This window comes from Oikopleura dioica, chromosome 2 (genome assembly GCF_907165135.1).
Source record: "Oikopleura dioica chromosome 2, OKI2018_I68_1.0, whole genome shotgun sequence".
Classification (NCBI taxonomy): Eukaryota; Metazoa; Chordata; class Appendicularia; order Copelata; family Oikopleuridae; genus Oikopleura; species Oikopleura dioica.
In genome coordinates, this window is record NC_137292.1 from 15,268,530 (window position 1) to 15,295,888 (window position 27,359).

A 27,359-nucleotide genomic window follows, 5' to 3' on the forward strand; every position below is an offset into this window, starting at 1 on the left:
CTTCTTACCGACATGAACCATCTGAAAGATTCAACTTGAAAATTTGGTAAATAAGTCTGTCTTCAATTTTATAGTCAGAGAAAAGAGACTTTGATCTCTCCTTTTGAATACTTTCGTCTTTCGCCTTCAAATAAATATGAGTTTTCGCCACGAGCAGCCGATAAAAGTTGATTTTCTAGCGTTCTTGGGTCCGGTCGTGGAATTGGCAGCGCTGGAAATGGATTTCCTAAAGAAAGATATAAAGGTCAACACAACTGCTCTAGAAATAAGGCATCTGGGATCAGCAATCTGTGTAAAAACCTGAGTCAGGGTCCTGAAAGAGCGATAAATTGTAGGCTCTTCGTTATTGACTGTAATTTATAGCTCTTTTGAGGGCTGACTCAGGTTTCGACACAGGTTGCCGAGCCAGGAAAAGCACCTTTAATCTCCAAAACACTGTAAGAAGTAACATCAGTTTCAATAATAGCTTTGAAAGACTGAGGATCGTAAGTAAGCCCGGCTGCGTAATCATCGCCCCAATAAAGCGTTTCTCTCTTGTCGAAGTTGCCCAGCCACGCTCGTTGAGTAGCTAAACAGTAATTCAAAACGATTAGCGATGAGCAAGAAAAACATACGCTTCTTGAGAACGCCCATTTTGGAGAGACGAGGAAGAATAACATTCAGAAATTTGGACTCGATGCCCGTATCGCGCTCGAGTGGCTGCTCTTCATGTGTCTAAATAAGAAACACAAATTAACGGTCGAAAAGACAGACGCCCACACTCGAAGATAACAACGACCGAATGGTCGTGATTCAACGAGCCTCGGTAACCTGTGTCAGGGCCTGAAAGAGCTTGACTTTTCATTCAACCTTTCGGGAAATGAAATCCAAACTCTTGGTCGAACCTGTTTTTTTGTAAGAAAAATTGCTTCAAAAGTAAAAAAATACCTTGTGATGAAGGTAATTTTCCGGAATTCCGCCAGTACCGAGCCACCAAGAAAGCATTTCGTTCGCATATCTTGGTTGTTTCTCCTAAATACCAGTTTAAAAGAAGCAGAGATCGAATACCATGAAGTTTAACTCTTGTGGGAGAAAGCCCCTGGGCCCCCTTCCCCGTATCCCGCACAAATCACTGTCGGGGAAGTCTAGAAAATTTCTTAACCACTTGCTCGGCGGTTTAGAAGAATCTCGAGATTCTGAAGAACAGAATCTGGAAAGTAAACGAGTCTGAGCCAATGAGAGAGCCGACAAGGGTTTGCGCGGCTTCTCCCAAAATTAGGCGCGCTCAGAAATGCCCATGTCCCGGGCCAATATCTCCCGCCACATGTCTTCAGACATGGGCAGATTCTCCTATCTCCCTTTACTGCTCAACTTCATGGTAGAACCTTGTTTAGTGCGATGAAAACGAGTTTCTTGAAGTAGCTTTCAGCGTTCATCGCCTGCCGGGTTCTGAATTCGACGCGCTCCATGTCAATCAGCATGTGGAGATCATCTCGCGTGTGTTTTAGATGGTTCCAGTTCACATCGCCCAAAACGGCCCTAGATCGAAATCACGTATATAATTTTCTCGATATGAAAAATGGCAGGCTTATCTGCTTGATAAGATAATTTTCTCGTCTAAAAATACCTCTAAAAGAGCTTTACTTACCAATCTCCAGGTCTTTTTGCGTAACAGTTCCATAAATACTCGATAGTCTGTTTCTTTTCAATCGGCCGAGACAACTTCCAGATATTCTCATTTCTTTCACATGTTTTTCAAAAGCATTTTATCTCTAGAGAAATCATATTCTCCGTGAAAATTTGAGAAATCACATAAAATCTATAATTGATTGAGAATTTCTCAAATAATTTAAAAAAATATGTTTTGAAAAAAACATTCCTTCAATTTGGTACTTCAAATTCTTCTCTTTTGCTTGTTTCCTCTATATTTCGCTATCCCTTTTTATTTCGGCTACACGACGTTTTGACTAAACCGACGTTCTCGCTAACCGACGTTTTCGCTAAACCGACGTTCTCACCAAAAGTCAAAACGTCGGTTTAGTCAAAACGTCGGTTTAGTCAAAACGTCGGTTTTCCTTAAAAATGCGGGGGCAATCAGAGCGAATGAGAATAAGCTCTTCCTGGATTATAAATTCTGTCTAAAGCCCGCCGTCTTACTCAAACCGAAATTAACTTGGAAAAACAAAATTTATATTTTTTAATTTATTATTTTAAAATTATTATTTGAATAACAAAATCAATAATTTTAAAAAATATTAAGTCTGCATAAATTACTGATCTTTTTACATTTTATCGGTCTTGGGATCATTTTTAAAAGATTTATTTTAGTTATATTCGTTAATTTAATGAAGATATTCATTATTCTTATACTTTTACTCTTCACAATGATCTTTCGAAAGATAATGAAAACGTCGGTTTGACGAAAACGTCGGTTTCCAAACTGAGTCTTAACCAAATTCAAGGCGTCCACGCATTTTTAAGGAAAACCGACGTTTTGACTTAACCGACGTTCCGACTAAACCGACGTTTTGACTTTTGGTGAGAACGTCGGTTTAGCGAAAACGTCGGTTAGCGAGAACGTCGGTTTAGTCAAAACGTCGTGTAGCCTTTTTATTTCTCCTTGCGCAGGTTTCTCTTCTCGCTCCTTATTGGCGCGCCCAATCAATAAGCTTCCTTTCTCGACAAAATCCGATTTTCGAATAAAAGCGAGATCTTTCAATTTTTAATTTTAGATTGAGAAATGCCTCTTTCTCGACTGGACGGAGTGGAGAAAAGAGTCGGCTTCAAATGTACCGTCGACGAATGCGGGAAAGTCTTCCAGGAAAGGGAAGACATTCTCAAGCACATCAAAGAAAACCACAAAACTGGACGTTTCAAGAAAGTACTGCTTGGCTCAACTGCTAAGCCGCCGACTGCTGGAGCCATTACTGGTACTTTATTTCTTTCCGGGCTCGGCAACCTGCGTAGAAAACCTGACTCAGGGTCCGAGAAAAATTTTGACCCTGACTCAGGTTTTCTACATAGGTTGACGAGTCCACATTTCAATTTTACTGTTTTCCATGCTATTTTAGCCAAGAAAACAGCCGGACTAGCATCGATCACTCTCCACAGAAAGAAAGAAACGAAGGAAAAGGAAGAAAAGCAGAAAGTCTACCGTTGCACCGTTTGTCGACTGATTAAGCCAACTCGGAATGAAATCGAAGCTCATTGCTTGGCAAAACACAATCAGAAATCTAAGTGGATTCTTGTCAATCGAAAGAAGCAGATGGCGAGAAAAGCAGTCGACTCACTTAGTAAGTTGCCAAAAATTGAGAATCCTGATCTCTAGAACGATTTCTCCGATTTTATGTTTAATTTTAAGAATCATTGAAGGACGAGTACGACAATGTTGAAACTTATCATTGTCCATATTGCGAGTTCGAGACAGAAAAGCTCACGGGACTGGTGAAACATTTGCCACAACACACACCCGATGATTTGTATGAAGTGAGCCTCAGATTGCAGAAGAATATGAAGTTGAAAACCTTCAGGTTTCATTTCTCCGCTTTTTTCTTTCGTTTATCAACTCTTTTAAGATGCATTGTCTGCTTCTACAGGTCGCTGAAAGGGTCGACTTTGCGCGAACACTTGGAATCTCATTCGGAAGAAGATATCCTCGATCGTGCCTTGGACTTTTCCAACGATCAAGCAGATGACTCCTCAAGCGAAGAGGAAGAAGACGAAGAAACAGAGCCCGAGATTGAGGAAGAAAATATCATCGACTTCAAGCAACCGCTGCAATTCAAGCCAGGCGATGCTCACTAGTAAGATTCTCCGAAAAAAAAGATCAGAAACTCTTATTTTAGTCAGGCAATTCAAGATAACGATATTGTCTTGCCAAAGAAGTTCACCTGCACCCTTTGCAGCTACCTATGCTCCTCGAAGAAAGAAGTCTCCATGCATGTGAAGGACTTTCATAGAATTGAAATGAACGAACACCTGATCTTGTCGAGCTTCATTGACGAGAAGCTGGAGTCGTTGACGACGGATACACCGGATAAGAAGGCGAGAGAAACTATCACATTGCCAGCTGCTAAGAAATTGACCACGAAGCCTCACCAAGGCCGCAAGGAGTCGACCATTTGTCTCGGGCTCAATATTTTTGATAATTGCTGACGTTGATAAATCCCCATAGGTATCCATTTTCTGAGCCCTAGAATCAGTAAATACTGCGGCAGAGAAATTCCAGCGTGGGATCATGTTTTTCTCCAACGCCATTTGGAGCTACATGAGAAAGCTGCTACAGGAGGAAGTGTTGCCCTCCCCTATCCCGCTGAATGGATTGTCGACTCCACCTCCAAATAGTTCAATCCTCTTTTTCCTCAGTTTTTTGCCCATTTTTGCTTTCAAAACACTACCTGACTGAACAAAACAGATGATAGATACTTCTACAAATCTCTTTTATTAAAATTTTAGAAATGTCAGACCAGGCAGTTTCGGAGTTTATGTCCATCACCGGATGCAGCGACGCCGCTAGGGCAAAGGTAGGTCAACAAATTTATGATCAACGACTAGTTATGTCATTAATCGTGCTCTTTTATCCTTGCGGTCAATAATTCTGAAACAACTTCTAGTTCTTCCTTGACGCTGCGTCGAACGACCTTTCCGCCGCGATCACAAATTTCTTCGACGCTGGTGGAAACGATGCTCAAATCGACCAGCCAATGGAGCAAGTAGCAGAACCAGCTGTTCCAGAGCCCGCACCAGCGGCAGCAGCACCCGAACCACGACTTGCGGGAGGTACTGCGGCATAGCTCGTTTTATTGCGTGTTTATGGGATCAGTCATTGGTGGTCTTTTTAGTACTAATGCCTTCTCTCCTTAGTTTCTATGGGAGGCACCCAGAGAGGCAGAAACGACGGCCCTAGAGAATTCAGCGTTGGAGGCGAAAAATCTGGACTTGCTGTCATGAAGGACGAAAATCAGGATAACGACTCTTACGTCAAGAGCATTTTCAAGGTGAGATCAGAATATTGAGCTTTCATCTAAAAAGTACAAAAGCGAGCTCAAGAAAATGCCGGAGCTACGGACGAAGACCCATCAGAGAAAAAAGAACGCTTCTCTGGCGGCGGTTACAAACTCGGAGGCGACGGACACGCTTCTCAAAGAATCGAAAAACCGAAACCGAAAGAACCAGAAAAAGTTAAAATCACGATGTGGAAAGATGGTTTTACTATCAATGATGAAGTAAGGATTTTTCGTTTTTGATTGTTCAACTCATTGTTTGAATAATTTTAGGACATTCGACTTTACAGTGAGCCCAGAAATCAGCAATTCTTGGATCAAGTCACCAGCGGAAGACTGCCGACAGATCTTCTGAAATACGGAACAGAAGTGGCTCTGGAAATGGAGGACAGACGACAAGACGATTACGAAGAAAACAAGGTAACATGTTACCCAGAGAAAGGTCTTAAAAACAGCGATTCTAGCCAAAGCCACAGTTCAAAGCTTTCACTGGAAGTGGAAACAGACTTGGCGCAAGCGACGCTGGTCCCTCAGTTCCACCACCAAAGGCTCCGGCGACGGAATCACTGGTCAACATTGACGAGTCAAAATCAAAGACCAAGTTGCGATTCCGTCTTGCTTCTGGAAAACAGCTAGTTCAAGGTAAATCATAAATTAACGCCACTGTTACTCATAAACTCGCAGAATTCAACCAAGACCACACTATCAGCGACATCAAAAAGTTCTGCGACCCTCATGCCGGCGGACGCTCTTACGAGCTGCGTTCTGGCTTCCCGCCGAAGCCCCTCGATCTCAATTCCACTTCTTCACTCGTCGAGGCGAAACTGCTCAATGAAACCGTTATTCAAAGACTGCTCTAACAATCTAACAAGTATCACTCACTTCATATTTCTATTCTCACATGTACTGCGTTTTTAGTCAATTCTTGCGTTAAAAGTTCAAAAAAGCGATTACATGGAGATGCAACTGATAAGCCACTATGTATTGTCTAATAAAGAATTTTGTCAAACATAAGAAATCATTACGTTTTGCGATATTTTATCGTAATGATCATGTGTCAATTTTTTTAAGCATTGAAATAAGAAGAAAAAGTCATCTTCTTTTGTGATTGTAGATTTATTCAGATTACATTTATCTGGCTCTTTTTTCAGTGGCAGTTTTGAAAAACAGGTCGAAATTGGACTATACTTTCAAACTATTCGTACAGTGGTTTGACTTGATGTAGGTGGAACTTAATCTGACAATCCCTAGCCCAACGCAAGGGACAGTATGGGTGATCCTCGTCGTCGGCTTCATCTTTGAAGCATTCGTAGCAAGCAACATGGCCACACCTTGCCAAAAACGATTTTTGGCGATCTGTATCGTTGTAATCCTCGTTACAACCTTTGCAATATTGGAAGTCTTTTCTGCTTTCTAAAAGAATGACGTTACATTTCCCATTGAAATTGTAGCAGCATTAGGTCGATTTGTTAAAACATGAACTTACCTTTTGCGTCAACCTCCTCATCGAGAGAGAGCTTGGCGGCGACTGGATGAAATTCGTATGAAAGTTGTTTGAATCGTTTGAGAACAGCGTTTTTCTCTTTCTCTCGATGAATAAAATCTTCCTTGTCATATTCATTTTCCTGTTTCTTTTCGTCAACATATTTCTTCTTTTTTTCTATGAGTTTTTCTTCATCAACAACTTTCTTTTTGGCTTCTATGAGTTTTTTCTCGGCTTCTTCCGCTTGCTTCTTTAGCTGTTCCAGGATACCTTCGTGTCGTTTTATACTGCGTCCTTGTCTTGTTATCTTGGCTTTAGAAGTCGCATAAGCATCCTTCGTGCCTCTGAGAGAATTTAATTCATCCTCATAAAAGTAATGAACAGCGTTTAGTTGTTTTTCCTGGGCTTCAAAGTAATTTTATAAATCTGTGATAATATTTAGTTTCATACCTTTTTCATTCTCCACCAGCACTTTTGAAGCTGGTTCGCAACATGTTCCCAGGAAAAAATCCTTGAACGAAACCTCCTTTGATTTGCAGCTTTCTTCGTCATTGTAGGCAAGGCATTTGAATTTTGCGTCAGACTCTCTATAAGACAACACGACCGAGCAGTTCTCGGTTTCGGGCGAGTCGCTGCCATACTCTTTTGTTTCACAGGTTTCACATAGTCTTCTTCCTTCAATTTCGACCGTTCCAGTCGGTACTCTTCAAATTCAAACTCCATCAAAGCAACATGATTTTTCAGTCTTACCCGTCGCACTCAGATCCAACGCACTTTCCATAGTCTCCGTATGAAATCAGCATGCCAGGGAAAAGACTCTCAAAGGACTCTACTTTGGCCCTCTTTGGCGCTGAGGTCGACGCTTCATCTGAATCAATTTTTCGTGACCTGAGCTTCATCGATAAAAAAAGTGAAAGGATTAATTTGCCGGCTTTTCTCGCAACTCAAATTGAGAGATTTTCATATAGGGTGCTGATTGGACAGATTTAACGGAAAAGAACCGAATTTCAGCCAATTGTCTATCGACTATCAAGGATGCACCATCGTGATTTACCAGAAACTTTCTGCTACCTTAGGTAGATCAGGGTTCTTTTGAAGTGATGATGGTTTACTGGAAATTATCTCTAGAACTTATTTTGGTTCCATTACGTGTCTCATATTCTTGGATAGAAAGTAAGCAAGGACATCAAAAAAGGTTAAAAAACTCAGGAAATTTATCCTTGCTAAATTGTTTTCAGATGACAGATGATTACTACATGATCAACGATTATTATACAATAGACGACGACAACTACGAAGATTACGACGACGTTCGCGGCGTGATCCAGCGCCGTGGCCCTGTTCTCGAACGAGCCATCGAAGAACCAGAGGAAGACGAAACGTTCGGCAACAACAAGATCATCAACTTCATTCTCGAGCAGAGCCCCTTCGATGACGAGCGAATAACATTTGCTGTTGCTTCCGTCGCTCTTTTCATATTCGTAAGTAGAAACATTTTTCTTCTCAATCACTTTTGAAACTTTAGCTCATCATACTCTTCTATGTCGTCAAATATTGCTGTTGCAACTCAAAGCAGAAAACATCTGTCATCTATGGATTCCCACGCGCCTCTGCTGGCAAATACAACGACCTTGAAACCGGAGACTACGATTCAGGTACAGTCAGAGTTCCAGTCATTGAAAAACCATTTCCTCCAGACAGCGACATGTCTGATATCAACGAAGACATCCCTCTTCTCGAGTCACCACGAAGCGATGCTCCAGCTATTCCAGATCGAGACTACTAGAAATATGAAGAAAAAAAACTCACTCAAGAATTTTTAAACTGCATTTATCACATCACCGCCCATTTTTTTAAAATAAATATTCATAGATCATATTTTTGAGCTTTTTTTTTATTTGATAAACTCTTGCAAATGCAGATAAATACGGAAGTAACACGATTTTGAATCTTTAATTTTGGTTTGAACCTAACCAAGCAAAGCAAGTAGTGGTCGAGATCCAACAAGATCGTCCAAATCGGAGGTCAAGCAGCAAAGATATGAAGCTGTAGCTGGGTTAGGTTCCTTTTTAGCTGGATTGAAAAAGGGCCCGGCCAAGCAAGATTAATTAGTTCGTTGTAGGTAATTAAATATGGATCATGTGACTGACCCAGAAGTCGAGTTGTATAGTTTACGAGTGCAAAATAAGACAATAAAAACCTAAGTTCATCTGGGTGCTCTTATTTCAATCCTGACCTAATGATTCAACCGTTGGAGTTTTTCTTCGAGTACTGGTTGACTACTTCGTTCGTGTGGTGCACCCAGACAGCAGCTTTTCCCAAGGAAGTAGTTGGAATGGCCGTCTTGGGGACCATCTTCTCGTCTTGCAATTTACGCAAATTGCGCAAAGTATTCTCGACTCGCTCCAGATCCTCTGGCTTGAGCTCTGTCAGTTTGCGAAGGGTAGCGTCTTTGTTTCGTTTCGCAACGTTGACGTTTTTCACCGTTTCTTTGTTGAGATCGACCCTAGAAAAAACTAACATTCGATGATTTGCGAGAGACTAGCCACAGTGAAAAAAATGTGCTCACTCGTGAGACAGCATTCGTTCCAAACTGCCATCTGCAATCACCGACGAGTACTGCCTTCTTCTTCGAGTTGAATTTTCAATCTTCTTGACCATCTTCTGGCGGATCTCGTTTAGTTGGGGCGTATTCTTTTGAAGCCTCAAAATTGGAAAGTGGAAAAGTTTTGAAACATTTTCGAAAACCCAAATTTTTTAAGAGCCTTCCCTGTATAGGCGGTTTCTTACAATGCGTTGAAAAGACTAAAAGCATTTTTTTCTCTCTCTGCACTTTTCTTTTGATAATGAGCAACTGGGGGAGACTTACACTTTCGTATCGGACAAAGCGCCATAAAAACCAGAGTTTATCTCTTGGGCGTAATTGAATCACGAGTGTACTAGCTGCAATTTTCAATTGAGCTGGCCGCGGCTGGGAAATCTATCTTGCCTTATAAAGTCATGTGAGTTTCATGTAGGTCTCCTCGTGTAAAGCCCATTGTAATCAAAAGTACTCGAGCGACGTAGTAAGATGATCCCCTTCCTAAATTACTGCAAGCCTAATGATGCTCAAGACTGTTTTGTCTAGTTCACGCTTCACCTAATTTTCGAAATTGTGTTTTTATGACAGAAAAACAGGTCTCTCTTTTCTCGAGGACCAAATTAGCAAAATCAGCTGATTGGGACAAATGAGTTTTAGTTAATTAATTTCGCATATCAAAAGGAAACCAAACCCTAACCCTAACCCTAACCTAACCAAAACTCTACCCCGAACCCAGCCCAAACCCAACCCAACCCAAACCCAAACCCAACCCAACCCAAACCCAAACCCAAACCCAAACCCAAACCCAAACCCAAACCTACCCCAAACCCAACCTAAACTCAACCCAAACCCAAACTAAACCCAAACTAAACCCAAACCCAACCCAAACCCTAACCCTAACTTGCCTTATGCGAATAATAAAATAAGATTAATTGAAAAAGAATGAATCTGAATAAACTTGAGTTTAATGTTGATGACCTTGTTTCCAAATGCCAAAAGATATTAAAGATTAATTTGAAAGGCCGCGGAAGAAAAAGCCCCGTGCAAATAGTGGAATCCAAATCGCCCCGTTTTGGAGATTTCAAAGAAGTCCTGTGAGAGAAGAAAAACTTATTTGGGCAGTCAGTTGCTAGGGCTGGCGGCCTTGGTTGAATATATCTCCGACCAAAAGTTCTTTTTATTGATTTGATCAGATTCTAGTGGCGTCGGATGAATGAAACAGAACATGAGGAGAGAAAAAGTGAGTCAATTATCGATTTGTCAGATTCTTGCGCAAACAGAATCCAGGGATACAAATTGCAGTGCAATTTACGGGCAGGATCAAAGAGACTAAATATTTTTACAGGCGAATATGCGAAGAGACGACAATGCTGATCAGGAAAGTGAACGAGAAGGCACTTGAGAAAGTCAAGTTGTGTGCCTAAACGCCCACAGCTACCAGCTAACTCGGGTCTTATCGTATATTTATTGCCGTTCTTGTTAATGTTTTGATGGACTTTAACTTCCTTCCGTTCACTCAAAATTTGATACGAGATCAGCTCAAAGAGCTCAGAGAAGAAAACAAGAAGCTAAAAGGAAGGGATTTTTAATTCATGATTTTTAACTCGCATTTCTAAAAAAGCTACATTTCGAGTTAAAAATTCCATAAGGCCAACTGCTTGATTTTGTCGTCCGCGACGATGCAAGACAAGAAGCCGATACAGATAGCAGCGAAGATTCGTCCCTTTATGCGATGGTCCAGCAGTACATGATGGAAAACCAAGTGCTGAAAAACGAAAACAACGAATTAAAATCACAAATCGATCGTTTGAAATCAGAACTCGCTGCCAAGCACCAGCAGAAAGAGGACATCACCCAGGAAGTCCTACGCTACCTGATGAATCAAAATGCAAACACCCGAGGTTCCAACTCGTACGCCCAAATTTACCCGAAAATGGAGCATCATCTCATTCCGCCTGCAGGAATTCCCTACAGTCCTCAGTCACTGCAAATGGGTCACTACATGCAGCGATATCCTCCAGATGAAAACATCGTCTACAGGTAAGGACCTACAGTCCTCAAATGACTAAACGCTTTCTATTGTCAAGTCCGAGCTTCCCAAGAATAGAAAGCGTGGACTCCTCCCCGAACACACCTGCTCTATTCAAGCGCGTCCCACAAAAGAAGTCCAAAATTCCAAAACACATCCAAGAAGTAATCGCAGATTAGCGCCAGAAAGAACCAACAACTTATCTAATTCAGAGAAACCGCGAGATCGACCGATTATCAAGAATCAACCGCTCCGCTCAATCTGACATTGACGAAATCAACAAGCAAATTCAAATGTATAAAAAGCTGAATAGAACCCAACGCCTGCCGAGATAAAAACAAAATAAATAATCTTCTATATTTTATTCTCATTATAAATAATTTGTAAATTGCGGCCGAGTTACTTTCGGAATCGGAGTTCGCGTCATTTCAGAGAGACTCGGCGTCTCTAAAGCTCAAGTCATTGCTAAGCAAATCTACTGGCAAAACCAGGTCTTTGCAAGTTCTCGTGAATTTCCGATCCTTCCATTGGCCTCAGAATCGTTTGATCGTGCATGTTCTCCGAAGTGTACTCCAAGCCTGACGATTCGTCCGCCTGACTTTGACGAGTAATAAGATCAGAAAAGAACGGAATAAATTTAACGCGATTTCAATAACTAAATTATCGTCTTGATATTTTTTGACCTCTAACGATTCGACGTTGGCGAGATGAATTTGCTCCAGCACTTGATGATTCCGTAAACGAATAGAATCGCCAAAACTAAAACTTTACACTTCATCTTTAGACGGAGACTCTTACGGGATAGAGCGCAAACATTGAATATGGGATTCGTAGGAAGCTGGAAGTCTTTTTTCATAAGTGTAGCCAACATAGCATTTATGATACGAAAATATATTCTGCAGCCGTTTGCATTCTTCGCGGCTTATATTTCTTGTTCACTAGAATTACCTTCTTCCTGAGAAGCCGATTCCTGTATCTCCTTCTTTGCAGCTACAGTAATAGTTTTCCAGATTTCGCAGCGCTTTTAAACAACGCGACTTTATCCTATTTTCGTTAGGGCTGACATCGCAATCATCTTTGAACAGCGAAACTATTACTTGTTTAGAAACCTGTTCGATAAATAAGTCCACTGCATCTTCGACAAGTCCCTAAGCATTCAGAACTAGCTGTGTGATAGTGTTCAGCGCAGACATTGTCTGCCTCGCACTGAGACTGAATAACGTCGCACGGAGGCCAAAGTGGATTTCGAAGACAATCCCAAGGAGCAAAATCTGGAGGAAAGCCTAGACACTTTTTGCCGCTCTCGCAGCACTTGTAAAATTGCCTGTGAAACTGAACCATGATCGTGTCTTGGTTCGGATACCACAGTCTGCTGATATTGCCGGCACAGTCGCCTTTATTGCAAATTTCAAATCGAGACGTTCCATAATCATTTTTCGCTATGTAGCAGGCTTTATTGATGGCATTGAGAACGCTTGAGCATTCAGAATGCCCACGGCAGTCTGTAAAATTTTTGGATTTTGCTTGTACAATTAAACCTTACCCTTGTATCTCTGATAAGGACTCTTTTATTCTCTTTTAGGCAGATAAGAAAAGGTCGGGTTAGAGTTAGGTAAAGGTTTGGACTGAGTAAGGGTTAGGGTCTTATTTGGTTACTCTTTGGTTAGGGTTTGTGTAAAGCTTGGCTAGGGTAAGAGAAAGATAATTTCGGGCCCTACTCTGATCACAAATTTCTTGTAGTGAAGGTTCATCTGATTTCCTGGAAATGTGGCACATTTCTCTTCACGGGCTTCATAAACTCACTCAAACATGCAAGAAAAACGAAGCAACAAAAGATCTGCTTGACCATTAATGATCAACCTCAGAAGCCATCGAATCGATGCGAATTTAGTTTGCGTTTTTCAAGATAATTGCATTTGAACGCCAAATGAATGCGAACGAAGCTCAAGCTTGTTATAAAACATAATTGCTGCTGATTATCATGTTTTTCGAGCTGGATCCAGAATAATTTATTTATTGGAAAAAATGTCGGAACAGTTGATCATGCGAAAAATGTTAGTAGAAATTGGGAAGATAATATCATACACAATGCTAGAAAAGAAGAGAGATTCGAAAACTTATTTCGATATTTTTTATTGAAATAAGAAGTCAACAGCTTAGGAAGTAAGATCAATGGATAATAATAAAGGTATCGTATATTTATAAACAAGAATAAATGAAATTAACAGAGAAGCATTTACCAAATTGGAAGATTTCAACATGTAGGGGTCTAGTCTTTTTCGGATATTTTGGGGCGTAGAAGTCAAAAGATAAATGAACTGATAATATAAAGGTTTCAAGGCGGTTTTTGTTCGTTTTTGTATATTTTCAACTTTGGGGACTTTTGTGCAAGGAAGTATTTATAGAAGTATATTTCGAGAAGCATTTTTTGACTATTTCGTTTTGGTAATTTTGAAGCAGTCGACATGTTGCATCATTGAGGAAGATATTGAAGGAAAAGCAGGAAGGAGTTAGTCAGGCAGAGATCGTGAGACCTTTTTTTTTCAGGCAACTTCTGTTTCGAAAGAGATTCGGAAGTTCGATGGAAATTAGCAGCTAGGTTCGTAGTGGCGATCGACGAGTAATTTAGATGAAGGCTTCGGAGTCCTGGTTCGACGTCAGAGCTCGGTGTTCCGAGTCGCCTTGGGTCGAGATGTCCTAGAATGCAAGTAAGATTTTTTAAGAGAATAAAAGGCGGTCGGGATGGTTCAAAACTTAGAACAAGTTTGACTTTTTTAAGTTTTTCCATCTTATGCTTCGAATTTTCTGATGAATCATGGAAAAATGAAGTTTTTTGTTTACCTAGAACTAAACCAAAACCTCTTGATCGTCCTACAAAGCTCTTACACAAAGAAAGAAGTCTAGGAATACATACCGTATAGGAGTATCCATATCCGCCCTTCATCGAGTTCCGTCTGTTCCACTGTCTCCATCCGATAAAGCCCAAAACTGCGAGAACTGCGCCAAGGAAAACTCCGCCAAACATGAATCCGGGTCCACCGGAACTGCCACCCTCGATCGGCGTAACAACAACCAGTTCATTGTAGTTAATCGTGTTCAGAGTCTAAGAAATATTTTACGATCGATGAGATGTAAGATTTCTACCTTTCCAATAAGCTCTGGTGGTGAGGAACACTTCAACTCAGTTGGCTGGAAGACGTTGTAAATTTTAGAGCTGGTCTTGCTGTTTTCAAAGTGGTCCTTGAACGGCTTCAATCTCGTGTCGCAAACGAGGTTGTTTCCATCGATGAAAATCCTCTCCAATTTCGTGTTCGTGACAGCTTCTAAATGAAGAGATCAGAATCGCAAGAACTCGGCGGGTAACTAACCTTTGACCCAGTCCATGTCCAGATGATCGAGCTTGTTGTCTTCGAGGTGAATAAACTTGAGCTTCTTCAGGCCATAGAAAGCTTGGCTCTCAATCTTTTCGATCCTAAATGAACTGTTAGTTTTTCATCGATTGAATAGCGCTCTTACTTGTTGTTCTTCAGGTACAAATATTCGAGATTGTCCATTCCTTGGAAGGCGTAGCTTGGAATAGTCTTGAGGAAGTTATGATCCAGAACGAGGATTTGAACATTGTCCAAGCCGTCAAACTGAAAATTCAATTTATTCAACTGGCAATAGAATTAAACTGATTACCATCTGGGCTCTGAGCTCATCGAGTCGATTGTCTCTCATTGTTAGAATTCTCAAGTCGCCACAGTCCGAGAACGCGCCGTTTTCGATATTTTTGATTCTATTCGAGTCCACTTTCAGCTCTCGAATCTGTTTCATCTTACGGCAGAGGCCTTTCTCGATCTCTGGGACTTTGTTCAAAGTCATGTCCAGATGAGTGTAGTGGGATTTGATGATCGGAATCTTGGTGAGTGCTCTTCCGCTATCTCCGACGTTTTCAGCGTCTGAGCAATCCACGGTGGAGGAGCTACACTCGCAGTTCGCAGGACAATCCGAGTCGATGTCAATTCGATAGTCATTGTCGAATTCAAAGTCCTCATTGTTGATACCGGGCAAGTGATAGTCGTTACTATCTAGTCGCTGTCCGTTCTTTTCCATTCCACCGTCGATCCATTCGTAATCATCACGTGTCTTCTTCCACTCGTTGTCATCACGGTCGTACTCCCATCCATCTTCATCAAGGTCGTCTTCGTCGTAGTCATCTCTATCATTGTCATCGAAAGGTGATGAACCAGTGACTGTAATTTTTGTAGAAGCCTCCATCGACCCAGCAGAATTCGTTGCTACGCAGCGGTAGATACCTTGATCAGCCTTTCGAAGATCTTCGATAAGAAGCGCGCCGTCCTGGTGAACTGTGATGCCTTCAAAGTCTTCGGATTGAAGCCGGTAGACATCTCCGTTTGGAGCTTTCCACTCGATCTTTGGTTGCGGAACTCCTTCGGCGAGGCACTTTAGGAGGAGCATTTTGCCTGCATCAACTGTTGATGACTTTGAGATTCCAGTAATCTTTGGTGGCGTGCACGGAGTAAGTTTGCTTGACAAACTGCTCCAGTTGAACATGTCCATTCCTAGGTTGTGAGTGTCATCTTTGTTGTTGCATTTGAGTGATGAGCCTCCTCTTTCAAGAAAACTTGTCATCATCCTCTTGATTGTTGGGTTCTGTAGAAAGTTCTTTTCGTTTTGAAGATCACAGTCGCACGCCCATGGATTTCCGTCGAGCATGACTTCTTGCAGATTATCATCGATAATGCTTGTAAACCATTTTGACTTGAACTCGGTAAGCTTGTTGTTCGCCAAATTGAGTGTTCGTAGTCTTTTGAGCTCGTCAAAGGCGTGGGGATGAACGAAGAATAAATCATTGTCCGAAAGGTTAATTTCTTGGATCTCCTGGAGATCATAGAAGAGAAAGTGCTGGATAAATTCGAATTTGTTGTTCGACAAGTCGAGCGTCTTCAAATGAACGGGATTCCACTGGAAGATATCGTCCTCGATTTCGTTGAGCTGGTTGTATGCCAAGTTCAGGTTCTCGAGATTATCAAGTCCATCAAAGGCGTCAAAGTGGATCTCGCGGATATTGTTATGACTCAGGTTCAAATCAACGAGGTCTAAAAAGGGAAAGATGAATACATTGAATTATCAAAAGAAATTTACCTTCGAGCTCGTCGGGCAATTCATTGACATAGTTAATATTATTGTAAGACAAGTCCAGTCGAGTTTTTCCGCGAGGAAAGCTTCCAGGAATAGCCTTCAGTCCCTTGTTGGAACAATCGACGACTGTGCTGTAGCAATTGCAATTCTGAAGCTCAGGATAGGATGATCCGCACGACGAGGAGTACGCGCTTCCGACGAGAACCGACCCAAGAAGCTTCATCGTCTCTGGTTTTTTTTCTTTCTTCGTCTTCCCGAAATCGATGTCACGAATTCAACTTATCTCTGTCTGAAAATAAAGCCGCGTTATTTCTTTTATCAGTCCCTGGATACAGCAAAATATCTCTATTTAAAGATTTTGAAAAGAAAAAGAATAAAAAAGAGCGGCCCGGGTATACCAAGCCATACAAATTGTACGCGCTGAAGCATGACCAAGACGCGGGCGCTCGTGCTTTTTGTTCTTCAACAATACGGGTCTCCTTTTGTTGGCTCAGCAAATTTCTCAAATGCTCGTAAAATTTCACCCTCTTGGTCCAAAAATAAAGCGCATCAAACGCGCCTGGGTCAGTCTTCAATCATATTATAAAAAGAGCAATAAAGAGCTTTGCTGAGGGGTTTATGTGTCCAACTCGCTGTCTCCGTGACATTTGGCTCTTTTCTCTTGTCCTGCTGAGTTCCGAGTTCTCCCCCTTTTCTCGCTAATATTAATTTAATTCTGTCGATGGACAATATTCAAAAAGTGATCATCACTGAATTGCGCCGCCGTAGTATGAAAAAATCAATTTTGTTCTCGACGGGCAGCGTGTCAGGAGTGATAAATAACCACTTCATGGCGGGTGTTAAAAAAGGGGTGACCCCCAAGGCAGTATCCCAGGTGGCTGAAAAATTTTTCTATGATAGAAATTTGGCGCGCTTTTCACACTTCTTTTTTCTCACGGGGATGGTAAGCGCCGTTCTTTGAAAACACGGGTGAAAATGTGTCTGCAAATAATTGTCCGCAACTCATTAAAAGAACCAGCTGAGTAAATTTACCTTTCGCGCGGTTAGCTACAAGAAACTCTTTCACTCTGCCGCGAGATCGCTAAGCTAGGTTTCCAAGTAGCGAGTCGGTTTTTACGAGCACGTTTATGATACGTTTACGGTCAAATCATACTGAGTAATGTTACCAGGAAATACTCTTGACTGTGTCATATTCTCTTGCTTCAGAACGAAGTGACTCAAAAATAAGCGGAAATGTGCACTCATCAATATTAAAATCACTCTAAAATAGTTCAAGCGATTTAATAAATACGGTATAGTACGCTGGATAAATTTGCTGGATCAATAAAGAGTCTTTTTTTCTCTAAATTTTTCTTTCAAATGAGAGACGAAAAAGTCTTGATCTTGAAAACAGTGAATGAGGATCACGTTTTTTTAAATAAAAGAGACGAAAACCAAGCTGTAAATTACCCTCGCAGGCCAGTAATTATCGTCCTTGGGTGAGCTCCAGCTCGTCCGCTTATGATTAGAAAATCTCTGTTACTAGCAACTTACTGATTAATTCGGCGGCAATTTTTCTCAGGGGCTTTGAATCTCAAAGTACCTCCAACCTTTATTTATAAATATTCTCTTGCCTCGCCATCTAGATAATAAAAATAATATTGATTATCGGCCACTGGGTGGAGAATATGATCTGCGACACTTGTTATTGGAAATATGAAGAAGGTAATCAAGGCGGATTGAAACATATTGAAGAAAAGAAGATACATTTGAACTCTCAGAATTTCCAGTCCCAGGGAATGATCAGAAATCCATCGAAGTGTTTTCGATAGTTTTTGGAAATAAGAAGTCGGTTGCCAACTGTGAATAGGATTTGATTTTGAAATTGAAAATTTCAACAGTCCATTTGGATTCCGCAATCTGTGTAAAAACCTGACTCACGACCTAAACAAGCTTCGCTAGAATGAATAAATAGACTGTAATCGTAGGTTTCCCGAAGCCGCCTCGCGGCTTCGTTCTCAAAAAAGCCGCTACGCGGCTTTTCATTCAAGCTCGTTTCGGCCCTAACTCGGGTTTTTTCACAGGTTGCCGAGTCCAGCTGTCAGTATCTTTAATTACCCCTAAGATGGATTCACACTAATAAAATTGTAATTTTCGAGAGATTCTCATTTAGAATCACTAATTAGGTTTCAAAGTAATTTTATCCTCTTTCCTATTAACGGATAGTTATCAAGAATCTTCGACCTCTGCAGTCTCTGGAGACAGTCGACCATTTTCGAATCCGGCAGACCTGGCTGCTTCCGAATCTCCTTGATGCCATAAGTTTCGCAAAGCCGCTCTTCGAGAAAATTTCTCCTTCTCTTGAGCTGTCGATAAAATTGCCTTCGCTCTCTTGCTTCTTCGGAGAATGTGCTGAGGTGTTCAATTAATTGCTCTGGACGGATATCGTATCTGACGAGGAAGGAGCCTCGTTCTGTCACGGAGAATGACGTCGTTTTTTCTCTGCTGGAAGTTACACAAAATTAATCAAAATCCCCCGAGGGCGTGAATTACCAAGAGGTTGAATGATTAGGCTATGTTTCATCACGCTAGTTCCGAAAAGAAAGCTTCTAATCTACTTAAACTTTCGGAGAAAACAATCACCCTCGTTTAAAAGTAAGTTTTGCATAACCGTCCTTTCTGATGGGAAAATAACGCCCGTCTCCCACTGGGCAATATCAATTTCCAGCTCAAACTGACTCATACTGTGCTCATCAAGCACTTCATTGAGCATGTACAAGTGGTGTAGCAAAATGCCAATGCGCTCCTTGTACAGTAGTATCTCGACTGGTCGGGCAATCTGTGAGCCGCCGACAGCACCGATTGCAAGCGGTCGGAGAATTTTAATCCCTCCGAGGATTCGCCGCAGTTCGTACTCTTTGTAGTCCGTATCTTTGATCAAGTACTGCAGGTCCGTCTGGTTGTATCTTCGTAGAAATCGCGCCCAGTCTTCGGCCTGGTCAAGAACTGCGAGACAAATGGTATGACGAGCGGCGCGGTCGGCCGCCAGTGTCGTATGATGAAGGTCCGAGAAGATTACTTTTGTTCCCTCCAAGTGTCCGAGGCTGTCCAAGTGACGCTGCACCGTTCTGTGAAAGCCCCCGATGACGCCAGTTTGTAAATTGAGGCCCATTGTCGAGCACCATAGAAACTCTTTCAACTTGAGCTGCTCCTTAATCTCTTCCATTCTTTTTCGCACCAGTTGTGTTCGCCGAAAATGCTTTATTTCGTTAATAGCGACATCAGTCAATTCAACACACCTTGGACTGTAACTTCACCGCTTCCTCGAGATACAGTCTGAGCCATTTTTCCAGCGCGGGGTTGAGATCTAACGATGGAATGTTCACTTTCTTGCCGAAGGAGAATATGTCGTCATCAAAATTGACAGATGCTTGATTTCGATGATGAGTCCTCGTGGATTCATCCCTCGCGTTTTTACTCGATATCAAATATTCTAAGTGGGTTGTAGTCAGACCAGTGCCCTGAAGAAAGAGGTCTGTTTTATTTATGCGGTTATTGAGTATCTACTTTCATTCAGAATGTCGCACTTAGATATTTATCGATGCTTTTCTATCACGAGTTATTTGATCACGAGTTGCGAGATTCTCAATTTTGAGAATCTTTCGCAAGTACCTTCAGACACTTTTCTATTCCATCAAGGACATCGTCAGACTGCAACAAAAGGGACACTGATCGAGGAAGCTGTTTTCCTTCTTTGAGATAAAAAGTAATCGGCAACTTGAGAAGCTCCTTTATGGCTGGGGTCGACAACCTGTGTACAAAACCTGAGTCAGGGTCCTGAAAGAGCAATAATTAAAGCTGCATATGCGGCTTTTTCAAATACGAAGCCGCACAGCGGCTTCCCCAAAATTACAAGTCACAGGCCTTACACAGGCTTTCTACACAGGTTGCCGATCCCAGCTTTTTGGTCTTCATCTCGTTGAGGCTGGAAATCCATCCGTGAAGATTCGAAAGCGACTTCGAATTAACTTCGCGGATGTCCGGATGCTGCCCGAAGAGATCTGGGTGGATCTGACCGTCATTTGCTCAAAATTATGCATCTAAGTCTAGTTATCAAACAGTTTGCTATTTTTTCAGAGCAAAACCTTGGTTATCAAAGGCTTGAGCGCGCCGTTGATTTCAGAATTCGTCAGTCGCCCGAGAAGTGAAAACGAGACATACATTTAAAAATTAACTGAACGAGTGGCAATCAATTTATAGTGACTTGTTTTTGAGACTGGAGAAAATTCCGGTAGTATATTTAAAATTTCAGCAGCGACTTTGAAGGAAGGAAAAAGATAAAGAGCTTCAAATATTAAGTTAGTTGTAATGAATGAAAGTTGAATCAACCAGTGGCGATGGCGATTGTTTTGATCTGATTTTTCAGAAAAATAGAACATGTTTGAAGAGCTGGTAGTTTAACAGAAAGCTGTGGTGAGTTCTTGAACCGTTGAGCATTTTTTCAAGTTTCCGGAGAAAGTCGGACAGGGGAGGTCATCCCAGAGTGCTTGTTCGGGGGCCTGGCTCTTCCAGGTTCTTTCGCAGTTGAACAAGCCATCTTTTCGTGGTCCTGAATGTCGCTGTTAAGAAAAATCGCTGTCAAGTTAATGATGAGACATTAACTTTTATCAGAATTTTCTTGAACAAAACAGAAAGTTCTGTATCTCGAAAAAATCAATTTTTTGTCGCAATTTTTGCCACCAAAAGAAGCACTTACTGGTCTTCTTTGAGATCGGGCGCAAAAGTCGTGTCCTTGAGCTGTTCAGGAAGACATTGTCGGAGAGCTTCCTTCGCTCGGCAGTTGTCCGAAAGCCGCAAATAACATCTGACGATGTGCTTGAGCAATCTTCCCGGATTTGAGTAATCCTAAGAAAGACATTTTCAAAAAGAAGGGGATCGAAGAGAATAAATCAAAATGAAAGCAGTCAAGAAAGAATGGTAATTGGGCGGATAAATGAGCTGTAAAATTTCCTGTAACTTCTGTTTTTTACCTCATGTTCTCGATAGTGCACCTGATAAAAAGAAAAACGGTAAAATTCGAGAATTTCAACAGTGATTTATGACTAACCTTTTCGGCCAAACGGTGAACCATCTTGTCGAGTGTCAGGGCAACATTACAGAATCTGTCGTACGTCTGAATAAATACGGGTCAAAATTAGAATGAGTAAGGAAAGTCTCACCGCGCAAATGTAGTCCAATCCTTGGTTATCGACCAGTATCTTTTGAAGAATGAAAGTGGCCACGGTTTTTGATAACTCGGAACCGCCGTCCATTATTTCCAAACAGAGAGGGACGATTTCAGTCTATGAAGGATTGAAGAACTTGTTTTTGGAAAAGGGAAAACCTGCAAAAGGAATGTAATGACTTCGTTTTCGTCGGTTTTGACGAGAGCGCCAATGACGCCCAAGGAAGTGAGACGGAGGTATTCGAAACTTCGGTTTGCACTAAAACCAAATTAGAGATGATTATTTCGATTCAAAAGGTTACCTTTTAGTGCTGAGAAACGGATAAAGAAAGAGAGGAATATGAGCTTGAAGGAAAAATTGACGAGTATCCGGGTGAGAAGCGACGCATTGCAAAAGCGCCAGGGCGTTGCATACTCGATTTGACTAGAATTCAATAGAAAATTTAAGATATTGTATAATCTTCTACCTGATTAGGTGTGAGAGTGGCGGGATCAATGGCGTGGTAAACGCCGACGATTTCTTGAAGAAGAACGGCTATGGTTCCGAAGGAATGCCAAAGCATTGGGGCAAGTTGCTCGACTTTTTCGCGCATTTTCGACAGCTCTAGCAAGGCAGTTTCGCGGGTTTCGGGGCTAGAGTTTCATTTTTCAAGAAAAAAGGGATGCTTTTCGATGATACCTTGTGAGTTCATTAATCCACTGATAGATTTTACGCATGTTCTGTTCGTGATCGAGGCCCTGATCGCGCCCATCGACCATGCCAGTCATCATCGTTTGAGGAAAAGAAGAAATGTCGTTCATGACGAGTCGGTTGCCTAGCTGTCCTCCAAGCTGGCCACCGCCCAGTGATGACTGTAACGACTGCTGCTTCCATTAGGATTAAGATTATCTTCAATTATTAATAATTAAATTGACTTTCATCCCTCAAAAACAACATTTGACAGCTTCTCAATCCCTTAAATTCAGGCCATACATCGGCGCCTTCCTATCTCCAGCAAAAAACTACTTTCTTGTCCTTTCTTCTGAATTCGAGTCTGTCGCTATGAAAGACTGGGCTGTTGGATTTGAGAGAAGTTGCCCCAGAAGGCGATTCGCTCTTTTTGCTCGCTCTGCGATTCGGGTGACTATTGCTCCGCCTACTCGCTTTTCCACGCTGATCATTGGCTGATAGATATTCACTACTCCTTTTCCTCTTTGAGAAATGGTCATTTTCCACCATATTTTTTTGATTTTCAGAGATTCTGACATCCAAGAGACTTTTTTTCCCTGTTAGAGTAATTTCTTACTGCCCTTTTTATGCAAATGATAAGACCCATTTTCTAACAGAGCAATTTTTAGACTCAAAGAGGACCTTATGGCGGACGCAGCTCCAGCCCAGGCATCCCGTGGTGGTTTCCGAGGTGGTTTCGGTGGTCGTGGCCGAGGACGCGGTCGAGGCCGTGGACGAGGTCGAGGCAAGCCCGAGCCAAAGGAATGGCAACCCGTTACCAAGCTCGGTCGACTTGTCAAGGACGGTAAGATCAAGTCCATCGAAGAAATCTACAACTTCTCCCTTCCCATCAAGGTAAAATTAGAATCTGAAGCCATTCTCTCATCTCGAATTTCAGGAGTTCGAGATCGTTGATCACTTCATCGGTCCCTCCCTCAAGGACGAAGTCTTGAAGATCAAGCCCGTCCAGAAGCAGACCCGAGCCGGTCAGCGAACCCGATTCAAGGCCATCGTCGCTGTCGGTGACGGAGCCGGTCACGTCGGCCTTGGCGTCAAGTGCTCCAAGGAAGTCGCTACCGCTATCCGTGGCGCTATCATCCTTGCCAAGCTCTCTGTTGTCCCAATCCGACGAGGTTACTGGGGTAACAAGCTCGGTGAGCCACACACCGTTCCTTCCAAGGTACAAACTTAGAACCTCTTTCTGCGATGATAGCTAAAATTGAGAAGCCGCTTGCAGCTTCGAGCAATTTTAAAGGAACACACGCAAAGCGCGGTTTTTAAATTCTCTTGCTCTGAGCCGCAAGCGTCTTTTCGATTTGAGATACAAGCATAAAAACAATTGTCGCTTCCCGTTTCTCAAAATTTATTTCTAGGTCCACGGCAAGTGTGGTTCCGTCCACGTCCGATTGATCCCAGCTCCCCGAGGAACTGGTCTCGTCTGTGGTCCAGTCCCCAAGAAGCTTATGCAGATGGCGGGTCTTGAAGATTGCTACACCTCCGCTTGCGGCTCCACCTCCACTCTTGGAAACTTCGCCAAGGCTACTTTCCAGGCCATCTGCGCGACCTACTCCTTCCTCACTCCCGATCTCTGGAAGGACGAGAAGCTCCCCGTCCCACCATTCGAGGAGTTCTCCGAGTACCTCGCCCAGAACCACAAGCAGGGTGGCGTCCAGCGAAAGGAAGTCAAGAAGTACTAAACACCACCACCTGTTTAGCCCTGTTCCCAATTTTATTCTGCAACTTTCACGAATTCTATTCGGGAATAAACTTCTGGCAAAAAAAAACTCATGCGTAGTTGCGTTTAGATTAAAAAATGGCAAGTGCGGAATTTTACAAAAACTTCGGGGAAATTAGATGTTTCAAAACTGACACTAGACTTGAGTTTGAGCCTCCAGGTTAGCCAGTATCTTTCGAAGGGTTGAACAATTTCGTAGTGGAGTCGCGAAAGGAGGACATTTTCAGGCAGCATGAAGGCAAATGGGTTGATTTCTCGGTTTGCTGTGTTGATTGTGGAGGTTGAGGTTGCTAAGTATCCAGAGCTTCTAGTTATCAGCTGTTACAGCTATGGTAGTCACCTCAAAATGTAGGAATTCTGGCTGATAGAAAGCAACGTCGAGTGTACTCTCTACCGAGTACCGATTGGGAAGCGATGCATTTCACTTGCTCTGAGACGAAGAAAGTATCAGATGAGACGATAAAACGGCGAAAAGCACCGCAGTTCGACATGGTTCTCTACTGTGCGCTTTGGTTGGAGATAAAAGATACCGACTTTGAGGGAGAAGTCGACGAGCTCGACTGCGAATGCAAAAGAAAGTACAAAAATAGGCTGTTTCGACCTGATATTGTTGTGAAAATCTACAGCGGAGAGGACGGCGAGGTCTCCGTATCTTCTGGAATGGAAAGTTGCGTTGCCGAAAAGTTTCTAGAGCTAGGGAGGGTGCGGCCTGTTTTTCGCTTTCTGATCGCAGATCTGGTCATTTCGGTGATCCAGTTAGAGAGCTACCTGCAATTCGGGAGAGGATCAAAATTCAAGGTGAGTTTGATTGGTTACTGTCACGGTATTTTTACACGGGAATTGTTTCTAGCCCATGGTCAAAGTGGAGATCCACAGTGAATCACACCCGGTAAACAAAACACTCGTTGAAGTGGAGTTGGAGACTGAAGAGCGCCAAGGAGTGCAGATAAATTTCCCCCCGAAGAGAGTTTCTGAGCTAATGGACACTCTTCAAGCTAACAAGCTGCTACTGCCAGAGAATATCCGGGAAGACCGTTTTGTTTCGTTCCTAAGATTTTCCGTTGATAATAAGTAGCTTCCTGAGTCTCAAATTTTCTCGCTTCAGAATGAGTGTTGAAGGTCCGACGGAAATTGATGTCGCTGCGCCGCAGAAAGAGCTCGATGCTCAGCTGGACATCCAGGATGTTGAAAACTCTAACTCGGAAGACGAAGAATCCCAGTGTGGAGAGGATGACGAGACCGAGGAAAAGTATCAAACTCTCATTGAGCTTGAGCCCTTGACAATTCACCTCCAGCAAAGGTAGTCTCAAAAACCACCACTTTACTTTGCTAACGGTTTTTTAAAGATACTGGTTCTATTGCCGCGAGTGGGGTCTTTCCCGAATGCAAATGAAGGACGTTTACAATGCCGTGCTTCAAGAAGCTTCTGGCACTTTGAACCCTGATCCTAGTGATCCTCCCTTCCTCTGCAAGTCTGAAGATGACGAGAGTATCTTCTACTGGCAGGTGTTGAACATCCAGGACGGCTTTGCTGAATGCCGATCGTTGGAGAATGAAGAAGTCGAACATGTAAGCAAAACTATCGCGAAGGAAATTCATGCCTACTCATTTTAGATCCACTTGAATGACCTTGAAGTGCTGTTCTCTGGCGACGAGGATTTCAAAATCTCTCAGGAGCGACAGCTGATCATGGATATGTACAACTTTTTCACGACCTTTGTCTACCCTCCATGGGGTCAGCTCGATGAGAGTAAGCTCAGAACATTCAAACGTTCATCTTATCTCCAATCCTAGGCATGAACGAAGTCCCATTTGAGCCCCTCCTCCGCGAGCGACTCAATCTTTTCAACCTCCTCGCTTCCGAGCATGTGCCTAAACATGCCGAGTTTCGATATCGAGTCCAGAAGATGGAATTCGAGCAAGCTTACGAAGACCTTGATCGCTTGACTGCGACTATTAATGAAATCCAGGTAGGCCACCACATTTGACTTCGTTTTTCATATTCGATAACAAGCGGGTTCAGAACGAAGTGCAGGAATCCGAAGAGGATCAAAGAAATCTCTTCGAGTCGATGTACAACCAGTACGCAAAGGTCTACCGATACTGGCTCTACCACGCTGAAGGTCTCCAGAAAATGGAGGCTGAGATCTGGGAGAAATACCATATCACCGAAGAAGGGCCCGTCGAAGTCGGTTAGTAGATTTAGCAAAGAATAGGATGTGAAACTTCATTTTAGTTCGAAAGATCAACGGCCCTCGCCCTGAAAACGAAGGGCCAGTCCACCATCTTGTGGCTGAAATGCTCACGATGAAAGACATCAAAGAGCTCAACTTGGCCGAAAATGCCAAAGTTCGATCCTACGCGACTTTGGATCTTACTGAAGCGCTCCAGGCCTGTCACGAGGGGGATACTATCATCCTCTTCCCTGGAACATATGAGTAAGAACTCATCTTTTGATTGCGAATAACTTTTGGTTAAGAATTCCTTACTTGTGCGACTACCTCTTCCACGAGTCGATCACAATCAAAGGCTGCACAGACAACGCAAACGACATCAACCTAATGGCCTCCGATCGCCAGCGCTTCTTCATCCTCGCCGATGCTGTCGACCTGCAGTTTCAGAACCTCACGCTCAACGCCCAGTATCACACTGAAGGCGCCATTTGCGTGCGAGGCGGCAGCGTCACCCTCGACAATGTGATCATTCGCACTGATGAGGTCACCCGCGGCGTTGTCATCCATCCTTACTCAATTTGCAAGATGAACAACTGCGAGATCGAAGGAAAGCACGATATTTCCGTCGACATCAAGAACGGCGCCATTTTGGAGAAGAAGGGAACTAACAAGTTCGCTGTTGAGCCGGCTCTTCGAAAGATTCGACAACCATGTAAGAAAAAATCCAGTTAGCACTTTCATAACGATATTTCAGTGATCATTGATGTCGAAGAAGTTGTCCAGCCAAAAGAAATCGCTCCCGCTAGTGAGCCAGTAATGTACGCAAAGCCGAAGCCCGTCGTTGTGGCTCCACAGCAAGGCGCCGGCGATGTCATCTCTACATAAGTTCAAGCAGCACAGAACACAAAATACTCACAGAATTCCACTTACCTTCTGCCCATATCGCCACATTTTAGCCTTTCTGCTTTATTTTTTACTTTTTTTCTATTTTTGTATTCTCAGCAAATATATTTTACAAAGAAAACCATAAGATACTCATGTGTTCTAACCATCCGGTGTTAATTCTGATGGGTGGTGGTCATAGCAAGGATGATAAAACATTGATAGGTCAGTCTTTGAGGCCCGCTGGGTCGCTGACGATAATCACACAGACACTTGAACTGAAGCTCACACTAAACTTCTATCAGTTTATTGTTGCAGGGCCCTATCATAGGGCATCACATCTTCATAAATACTAAAAGTCCAGTATCCCGTACTGCGAGAATCATAATCCTACGGCTTATCCGAACTTATGGGCATTTTTACCGGACAAACTCGT

At 42.6% G+C, this 27,359-nt stretch overlaps 12 protein-coding genes across 15 annotated transcripts; 6 read left to right on the forward strand and 6 right to left on the reverse strand.

The window, feature by feature from the left end:
• Positions 1-55: 55 nt before the first annotated feature.
• On the reverse strand, positions 56-1,734 carry LOC145696804 (uncharacterized). The gene is made up of 6 exons (XM_081773897.1): positions 1,628-1,734; positions 1,365-1,518; positions 928-1,011; positions 615-714; positions 419-568; positions 56-226 (listed from the first exon to the last, which is right to left on the reverse strand). The coding sequence occupies exons 2-6, from the start codon at positions 1,458-1,460 to the stop codon at positions 75-77; spliced, it is 582 nt and encodes a 193-aa protein (XP_081630023.1). The 5' UTR covers positions 1,461-1,518; positions 1,628-1,734; the 3' UTR covers positions 56-74.
• A 933-nt stretch (positions 1,735-2,667) lies between these two features.
• LOC145697331 (uncharacterized) lies at positions 2,668-4,403 on the forward strand. The gene is made up of 6 exons (XM_081774518.1): positions 2,668-2,909; positions 3,051-3,272; positions 3,341-3,509; positions 3,555-3,782; positions 3,825-4,110; positions 4,189-4,403. Exons 1-6 carry the CDS (start codon positions 2,720-2,722, stop codon positions 4,321-4,323), a joined length of 1,230 nt encoding a protein of 409 aa, XP_081630644.1. The 5' UTR covers positions 2,668-2,719; the 3' UTR covers positions 4,324-4,403.
• A 3-nt stretch (positions 4,404-4,406) lies between these two features.
• Positions 4,407-5,989, forward strand: LOC145697332 (NSFL1 cofactor p47-like). The gene is made up of 7 exons (XM_081774519.1): positions 4,407-4,502; positions 4,593-4,758; positions 4,843-4,976; positions 5,019-5,204; positions 5,256-5,402; positions 5,447-5,624; positions 5,667-5,989. Exons 1-7 carry the CDS (start codon positions 4,437-4,439, stop codon positions 5,840-5,842), a joined length of 1,053 nt encoding a protein of 350 aa, XP_081630645.1. The 5' UTR covers positions 4,407-4,436; the 3' UTR covers positions 5,843-5,989.
• Positions 5,990-6,067: 78 nt separating this feature from the next.
• LOC145697333 (uncharacterized) lies at positions 6,068-7,422 on the reverse strand. The gene is made up of 4 exons (XM_081774520.1): positions 7,216-7,422; positions 6,916-7,169; positions 6,469-6,870; positions 6,068-6,395 (listed from the first exon to the last, which is right to left on the reverse strand). Exons 1-4 carry the CDS (start codon positions 7,362-7,364, stop codon positions 6,178-6,180), a joined length of 1,023 nt encoding a protein of 340 aa, XP_081630646.1. The 5' UTR covers positions 7,365-7,422; the 3' UTR covers positions 6,068-6,177.
• Positions 7,423-7,707: 285 nt separating this feature from the next.
• LOC145699875 (uncharacterized) lies at positions 7,708-8,303 on the forward strand. The gene is made up of 3 exons (XM_081777126.1): positions 7,708-7,946; positions 7,991-8,120; positions 8,163-8,303. The coding sequence occupies exons 1-3, from the start codon at positions 7,722-7,724 to the stop codon at positions 8,249-8,251; spliced, it is 444 nt and encodes a 147-aa protein (XP_081633252.1). The 5' UTR covers positions 7,708-7,721; the 3' UTR covers positions 8,252-8,303.
• Positions 8,304-8,362: 59 nt separating this feature from the next.
• LOC145699127 (uncharacterized) lies at positions 8,363-9,477 on the reverse strand. Its single transcript, XM_081776379.1, has 5 exons — positions 9,335-9,477; positions 9,236-9,270; positions 9,035-9,159; positions 8,702-8,971; positions 8,363-8,530 (listed from the first exon to the last, which is right to left on the reverse strand). Exons 1-4 carry the CDS (start codon positions 9,357-9,359, stop codon positions 8,710-8,712), a joined length of 447 nt encoding a protein of 148 aa, XP_081632505.1. The 5' UTR covers positions 9,360-9,477; the 3' UTR covers positions 8,363-8,530; positions 8,702-8,709.
• A 1,221-nt stretch (positions 9,478-10,698) lies between these two features.
• LOC145698780 (uncharacterized) lies at positions 10,699-11,418 on the forward strand. Its single transcript, XM_081776002.1, has 3 exons — positions 10,699-11,086; positions 11,134-11,239; positions 11,288-11,418. The coding sequence occupies exons 1-3, from the start codon at positions 10,779-10,781 to the stop codon at positions 11,408-11,410; spliced, it is 537 nt and encodes a 178-aa protein (XP_081632128.1). The 5' UTR covers positions 10,699-10,778; the 3' UTR covers positions 11,411-11,418.
• Positions 11,419-13,073: 1,655 nt separating this feature from the next.
• Positions 13,074-16,544, reverse strand: LOC145696672 (uncharacterized). Of its 2 annotated transcripts, XM_081773745.1 has the most exons (8): positions 16,224-16,544; positions 14,757-16,177; positions 14,592-14,710; positions 14,444-14,547; positions 14,220-14,398; positions 13,990-14,178; positions 13,917-13,946; positions 13,074-13,772 (listed from the first exon to the last, which is right to left on the reverse strand). In XM_081773745.1, exons 1-7 carry the CDS (start codon positions 16,441-16,443, stop codon positions 13,923-13,925), a joined length of 2,256 nt encoding a protein of 751 aa, XP_081629871.1. In that variant the 5' UTR covers positions 16,444-16,544; the 3' UTR covers positions 13,074-13,772; positions 13,917-13,922. The 2 variants fall into 2 exon arrangements, with proteins under 2 accessions (XP_081629871.1, XP_081629870.1); XM_081773744.1 differs by lacking the exon at positions 13,917-13,946.
• Positions 16,545-18,813: 2,269 nt separating this feature from the next.
• On the reverse strand, positions 18,814-20,010 carry LOC145698473 (uncharacterized). Its single transcript, XM_081775675.1, has 3 exons — positions 19,872-20,010; positions 19,499-19,720; positions 18,814-19,458 (listed from the first exon to the last, which is right to left on the reverse strand). Exon 3 carries the CDS (start codon positions 19,423-19,425, stop codon positions 18,814-18,816), a length of 612 nt encoding a protein of 203 aa, XP_081631801.1. The 5' UTR covers positions 19,426-19,458; positions 19,499-19,720; positions 19,872-20,010.
• Positions 20,011-20,463: 453 nt separating this feature from the next.
• LOC145696682 (CCR4-NOT transcription complex subunit 9-like) lies at positions 20,464-22,531 on the reverse strand. 2 transcript variants are annotated; one of them, XM_081773762.1, is made up of 10 exons: positions 22,384-22,531; positions 22,103-22,290; positions 21,891-22,056; positions 21,726-21,847; positions 21,583-21,682; positions 21,419-21,541; positions 21,307-21,372; positions 21,230-21,250; positions 20,956-21,104; positions 20,464-20,808 (listed from the first exon to the last, which is right to left on the reverse strand). In XM_081773762.1, exons 1-10 carry the CDS (start codon positions 22,396-22,398, stop codon positions 20,733-20,735), a joined length of 1,026 nt encoding a protein of 341 aa, XP_081629888.1. In that variant the 5' UTR covers positions 22,399-22,531; the 3' UTR covers positions 20,464-20,732. The 2 variants fall into 2 exon arrangements, with proteins under 2 accessions (XP_081629888.1, XP_081629889.1); XM_081773763.1 differs by lacking the exon at positions 21,230-21,250.
• A 246-nt stretch (positions 22,532-22,777) lies between these two features.
• On the forward strand, positions 22,778-23,829 carry LOC145698474 (small ribosomal subunit protein uS5-like). Its single transcript, XM_081775676.1, has 3 exons — positions 22,778-22,987; positions 23,031-23,312; positions 23,506-23,829. Exons 1-3 carry the CDS (start codon positions 22,778-22,780, stop codon positions 23,827-23,829), a joined length of 816 nt encoding a protein of 271 aa, XP_081631802.1.
• LOC145696674 (testicular spindle-associated protein SHCBP1L-like) lies at positions 23,826-27,218 on the forward strand. 2 transcript variants are annotated; one of them, XM_081773748.1, is made up of 11 exons: positions 23,826-24,027; positions 24,067-24,147; positions 24,220-24,665; positions 24,973-25,167; positions 25,214-25,436; positions 25,482-25,617; positions 25,662-25,837; positions 25,882-26,059; positions 26,104-26,305; positions 26,347-26,753; positions 26,796-27,218. In XM_081773748.1, exons 4-11 carry the CDS (start codon positions 24,974-24,976, stop codon positions 26,924-26,926), a joined length of 1,647 nt encoding a protein of 548 aa, XP_081629874.1. In that variant the 5' UTR covers positions 23,826-24,027; positions 24,067-24,147; positions 24,220-24,665; position 24,973; the 3' UTR covers positions 26,927-27,218. The 2 variants fall into 2 exon arrangements, with proteins under 2 accessions (XP_081629874.1, XP_081629875.1); XM_081773749.1 differs by having other exon boundaries at positions 25,891-26,059.
• Positions 27,219-27,359: the final 141 nt, after the last annotated feature.

Bases quoted from the DNA above. Each gene is read 5' to 3' on its own strand.
- LOC145696804 (XM_081773897.1), bottom strand. From the start codon at position 1,460: ATGCTGATTGACATGGAGCGCGTCGAATTCAGAACCCGGCAGGCGATG. The intron at 715-927 runs GTATTTTTTTAC...TTTCTTATTTAG, and splicing joins AAAATTACCTTCATCACAAG to ACACATGAAGAGCAGCCACT. The intron at 227-418 runs GTGCTTTTCCTG...ATCTTTCTTTAG, and splicing joins CAGTGTTTTGGAGATTAAAG to GAAATCCATTTCCAGCGCTG.
- LOC145697331 (XM_081774518.1), top strand. From the start codon at position 2,720: ATGCCTCTTTCTCGACTGGACGGAGTGGAGAAAAGAGTCGGCTTCAAA. The intron at 3,273-3,340 runs GTAAGTTGCCAA...TTTAATTTTAAG, and splicing joins AAAAGCAGTCGACTCACTTA to AATCATTGAAGGACGAGTAC. The intron at 3,510-3,554 runs GTTTCATTTCTC...AACTCTTTTAAG, and splicing joins ATGAAGTTGAAAACCTTCAG to ATGCATTGTCTGCTTCTACA.
- LOC145697332 (XM_081774519.1), top strand. From the start codon at position 4,437: ATGTCAGACCAGGCAGTTTCGGAGTTTATGTCCATCACCGGATGCAGC. The intron at 5,403-5,446 runs GTAACATGTTAC...CAGCGATTCTAG, and splicing joins ACGATTACGAAGAAAACAAG to CCAAAGCCACAGTTCAAAGC. The intron at 5,625-5,666 runs GTAAATCATAAA...ATAAACTCGCAG, and splicing joins TGGAAAACAGCTAGTTCAAG to AATTCAACCAAGACCACACT.
- LOC145697333 (XM_081774520.1), bottom strand. From the start codon at position 7,364: ATGAAGCTCAGGTCACGAAAAATTGATTCAGATGAAGCGTCGACCTCA. The intron at 6,871-6,915 runs GTATGAAACTAA...ATTACTTTGAAG, and splicing joins GCTGGTGGAGAATGAAAAAG to CCCAGGAAAAACAACTAAAC. The intron at 6,396-6,468 runs GTAAGTTCATGT...TCATTCTTTTAG, and splicing joins TGAGGAGGTTGACGCAAAAG to AAAGCAGAAAAGACTTCCAA.
- LOC145699875 (XM_081777126.1), top strand. From the start codon at position 7,722: ATGATCAACGATTATTATACAATAGACGACGACAACTACGAAGATTAC. The intron at 7,947-7,990 runs GTAAGTAGAAAC...TTGAAACTTTAG, and splicing joins CCGTCGCTCTTTTCATATTC to CTCATCATACTCTTCTATGT. The intron at 8,121-8,162 runs GTACAGTCAGAG...CATTTCCTCCAG, and splicing joins AACCGGAGACTACGATTCAG to ACAGCGACATGTCTGATATC.
- LOC145699127 (XM_081776379.1), bottom strand. From the start codon at position 9,359: ATGGCGCTTTGTCCGATACGAAAGT. The intron at 9,271-9,334 runs GTAAGTCTCCCC...AAATGCTTTTAG, and splicing joins GCTTTGTCCGATACGAAAGT to TCTTTTCAACGCATTGTAAG. The intron at 8,972-9,034 runs GTGAGCACATTT...AGTTTTTTCTAG, and splicing joins GAACGAATGCTGTCTCACGA to GGTCGATCTCAACAAAGAAA.
- LOC145698780 (XM_081776002.1), top strand. From the start codon at position 10,779: ATGGTCCAGCAGTACATGATGGAAAACCAAGTGCTGAAAAACGAAAAC. The intron at 11,087-11,133 runs GTAAGGACCTAC...TCTATTGTCAAG, and splicing joins GATGAAAACATCGTCTACAG to TCCGAGCTTCCCAAGAATAG. The intron at 11,240-11,287 runs GTAATCGCAGAT...TATCTAATTCAG, and splicing joins TTCCAAAACACATCCAAGAA to AGAAACCGCGAGATCGACCG.
- LOC145696672 (XM_081773744.1), bottom strand. From the start codon at position 16,443: ATGAAGCTTCTTGGGTCGGTTCTCGTCGGAAGCGCGTACTCCTCGTCG. The intron at 16,178-16,223 runs GTAAATTTCTTT...TTCCCTTTTTAG, and splicing joins ATTGCCCGACGAGCTCGAAG to ACCTCGTTGATTTGAACCTG. The intron at 13,773-13,989 runs GTATGTATTCCT...CTTGCATTCTAG, and splicing joins GATATGGATACTCCTATACG to GACATCTCGACCCAAGGCGA.
- LOC145698473 (XM_081775675.1), bottom strand. From the start codon at position 19,425: ATGGAAGAGATTAAGGAGCAGCTCAAGTTGAAAGAGTTTCTATGGTGC.
- LOC145696682 (XM_081773762.1), bottom strand. The intron at 21,848-21,890 runs GTAGAAGATTAT...ATTGAATTCTAG, and splicing joins CCACTCTCACACCTAATCAG to TCAAATCGAGTATGCAACGC. The intron at 20,809-20,955 runs GTAAGTGCTTCT...AGCGACATTCAG, and splicing joins CCCGATCTCAAAGAAGACCA to GACCACGAAAAGATGGCTTG.
- LOC145698474 (XM_081775676.1), top strand. From the start codon at position 22,778: ATGGCGGACGCAGCTCCAGCCCAGGCATCCCGTGGTGGTTTCCGAGGT. The intron at 22,988-23,030 runs GTAAAATTAGAA...CTCGAATTTCAG, and splicing joins ACTTCTCCCTTCCCATCAAG to GAGTTCGAGATCGTTGATCA. The intron at 23,313-23,505 runs GTACAAACTTAG...ATTTATTTCTAG, and splicing joins CACACACCGTTCCTTCCAAG to GTCCACGGCAAGTGTGGTTC.
- LOC145696674 (XM_081773748.1), top strand. From the start codon at position 24,974: ATGAGTGTTGAAGGTCCGACGGAAATTGATGTCGCTGCGCCGCAGAAA. The intron at 25,618-25,661 runs GTAAGCTCAGAA...CTCCAATCCTAG, and splicing joins ATGGGGTCAGCTCGATGAGA to GCATGAACGAAGTCCCATTT. The intron at 26,060-26,103 runs GTTAGTAGATTT...ACTTCATTTTAG, and splicing joins AGAAGGGCCCGTCGAAGTCG to TTCGAAAGATCAACGGCCCT.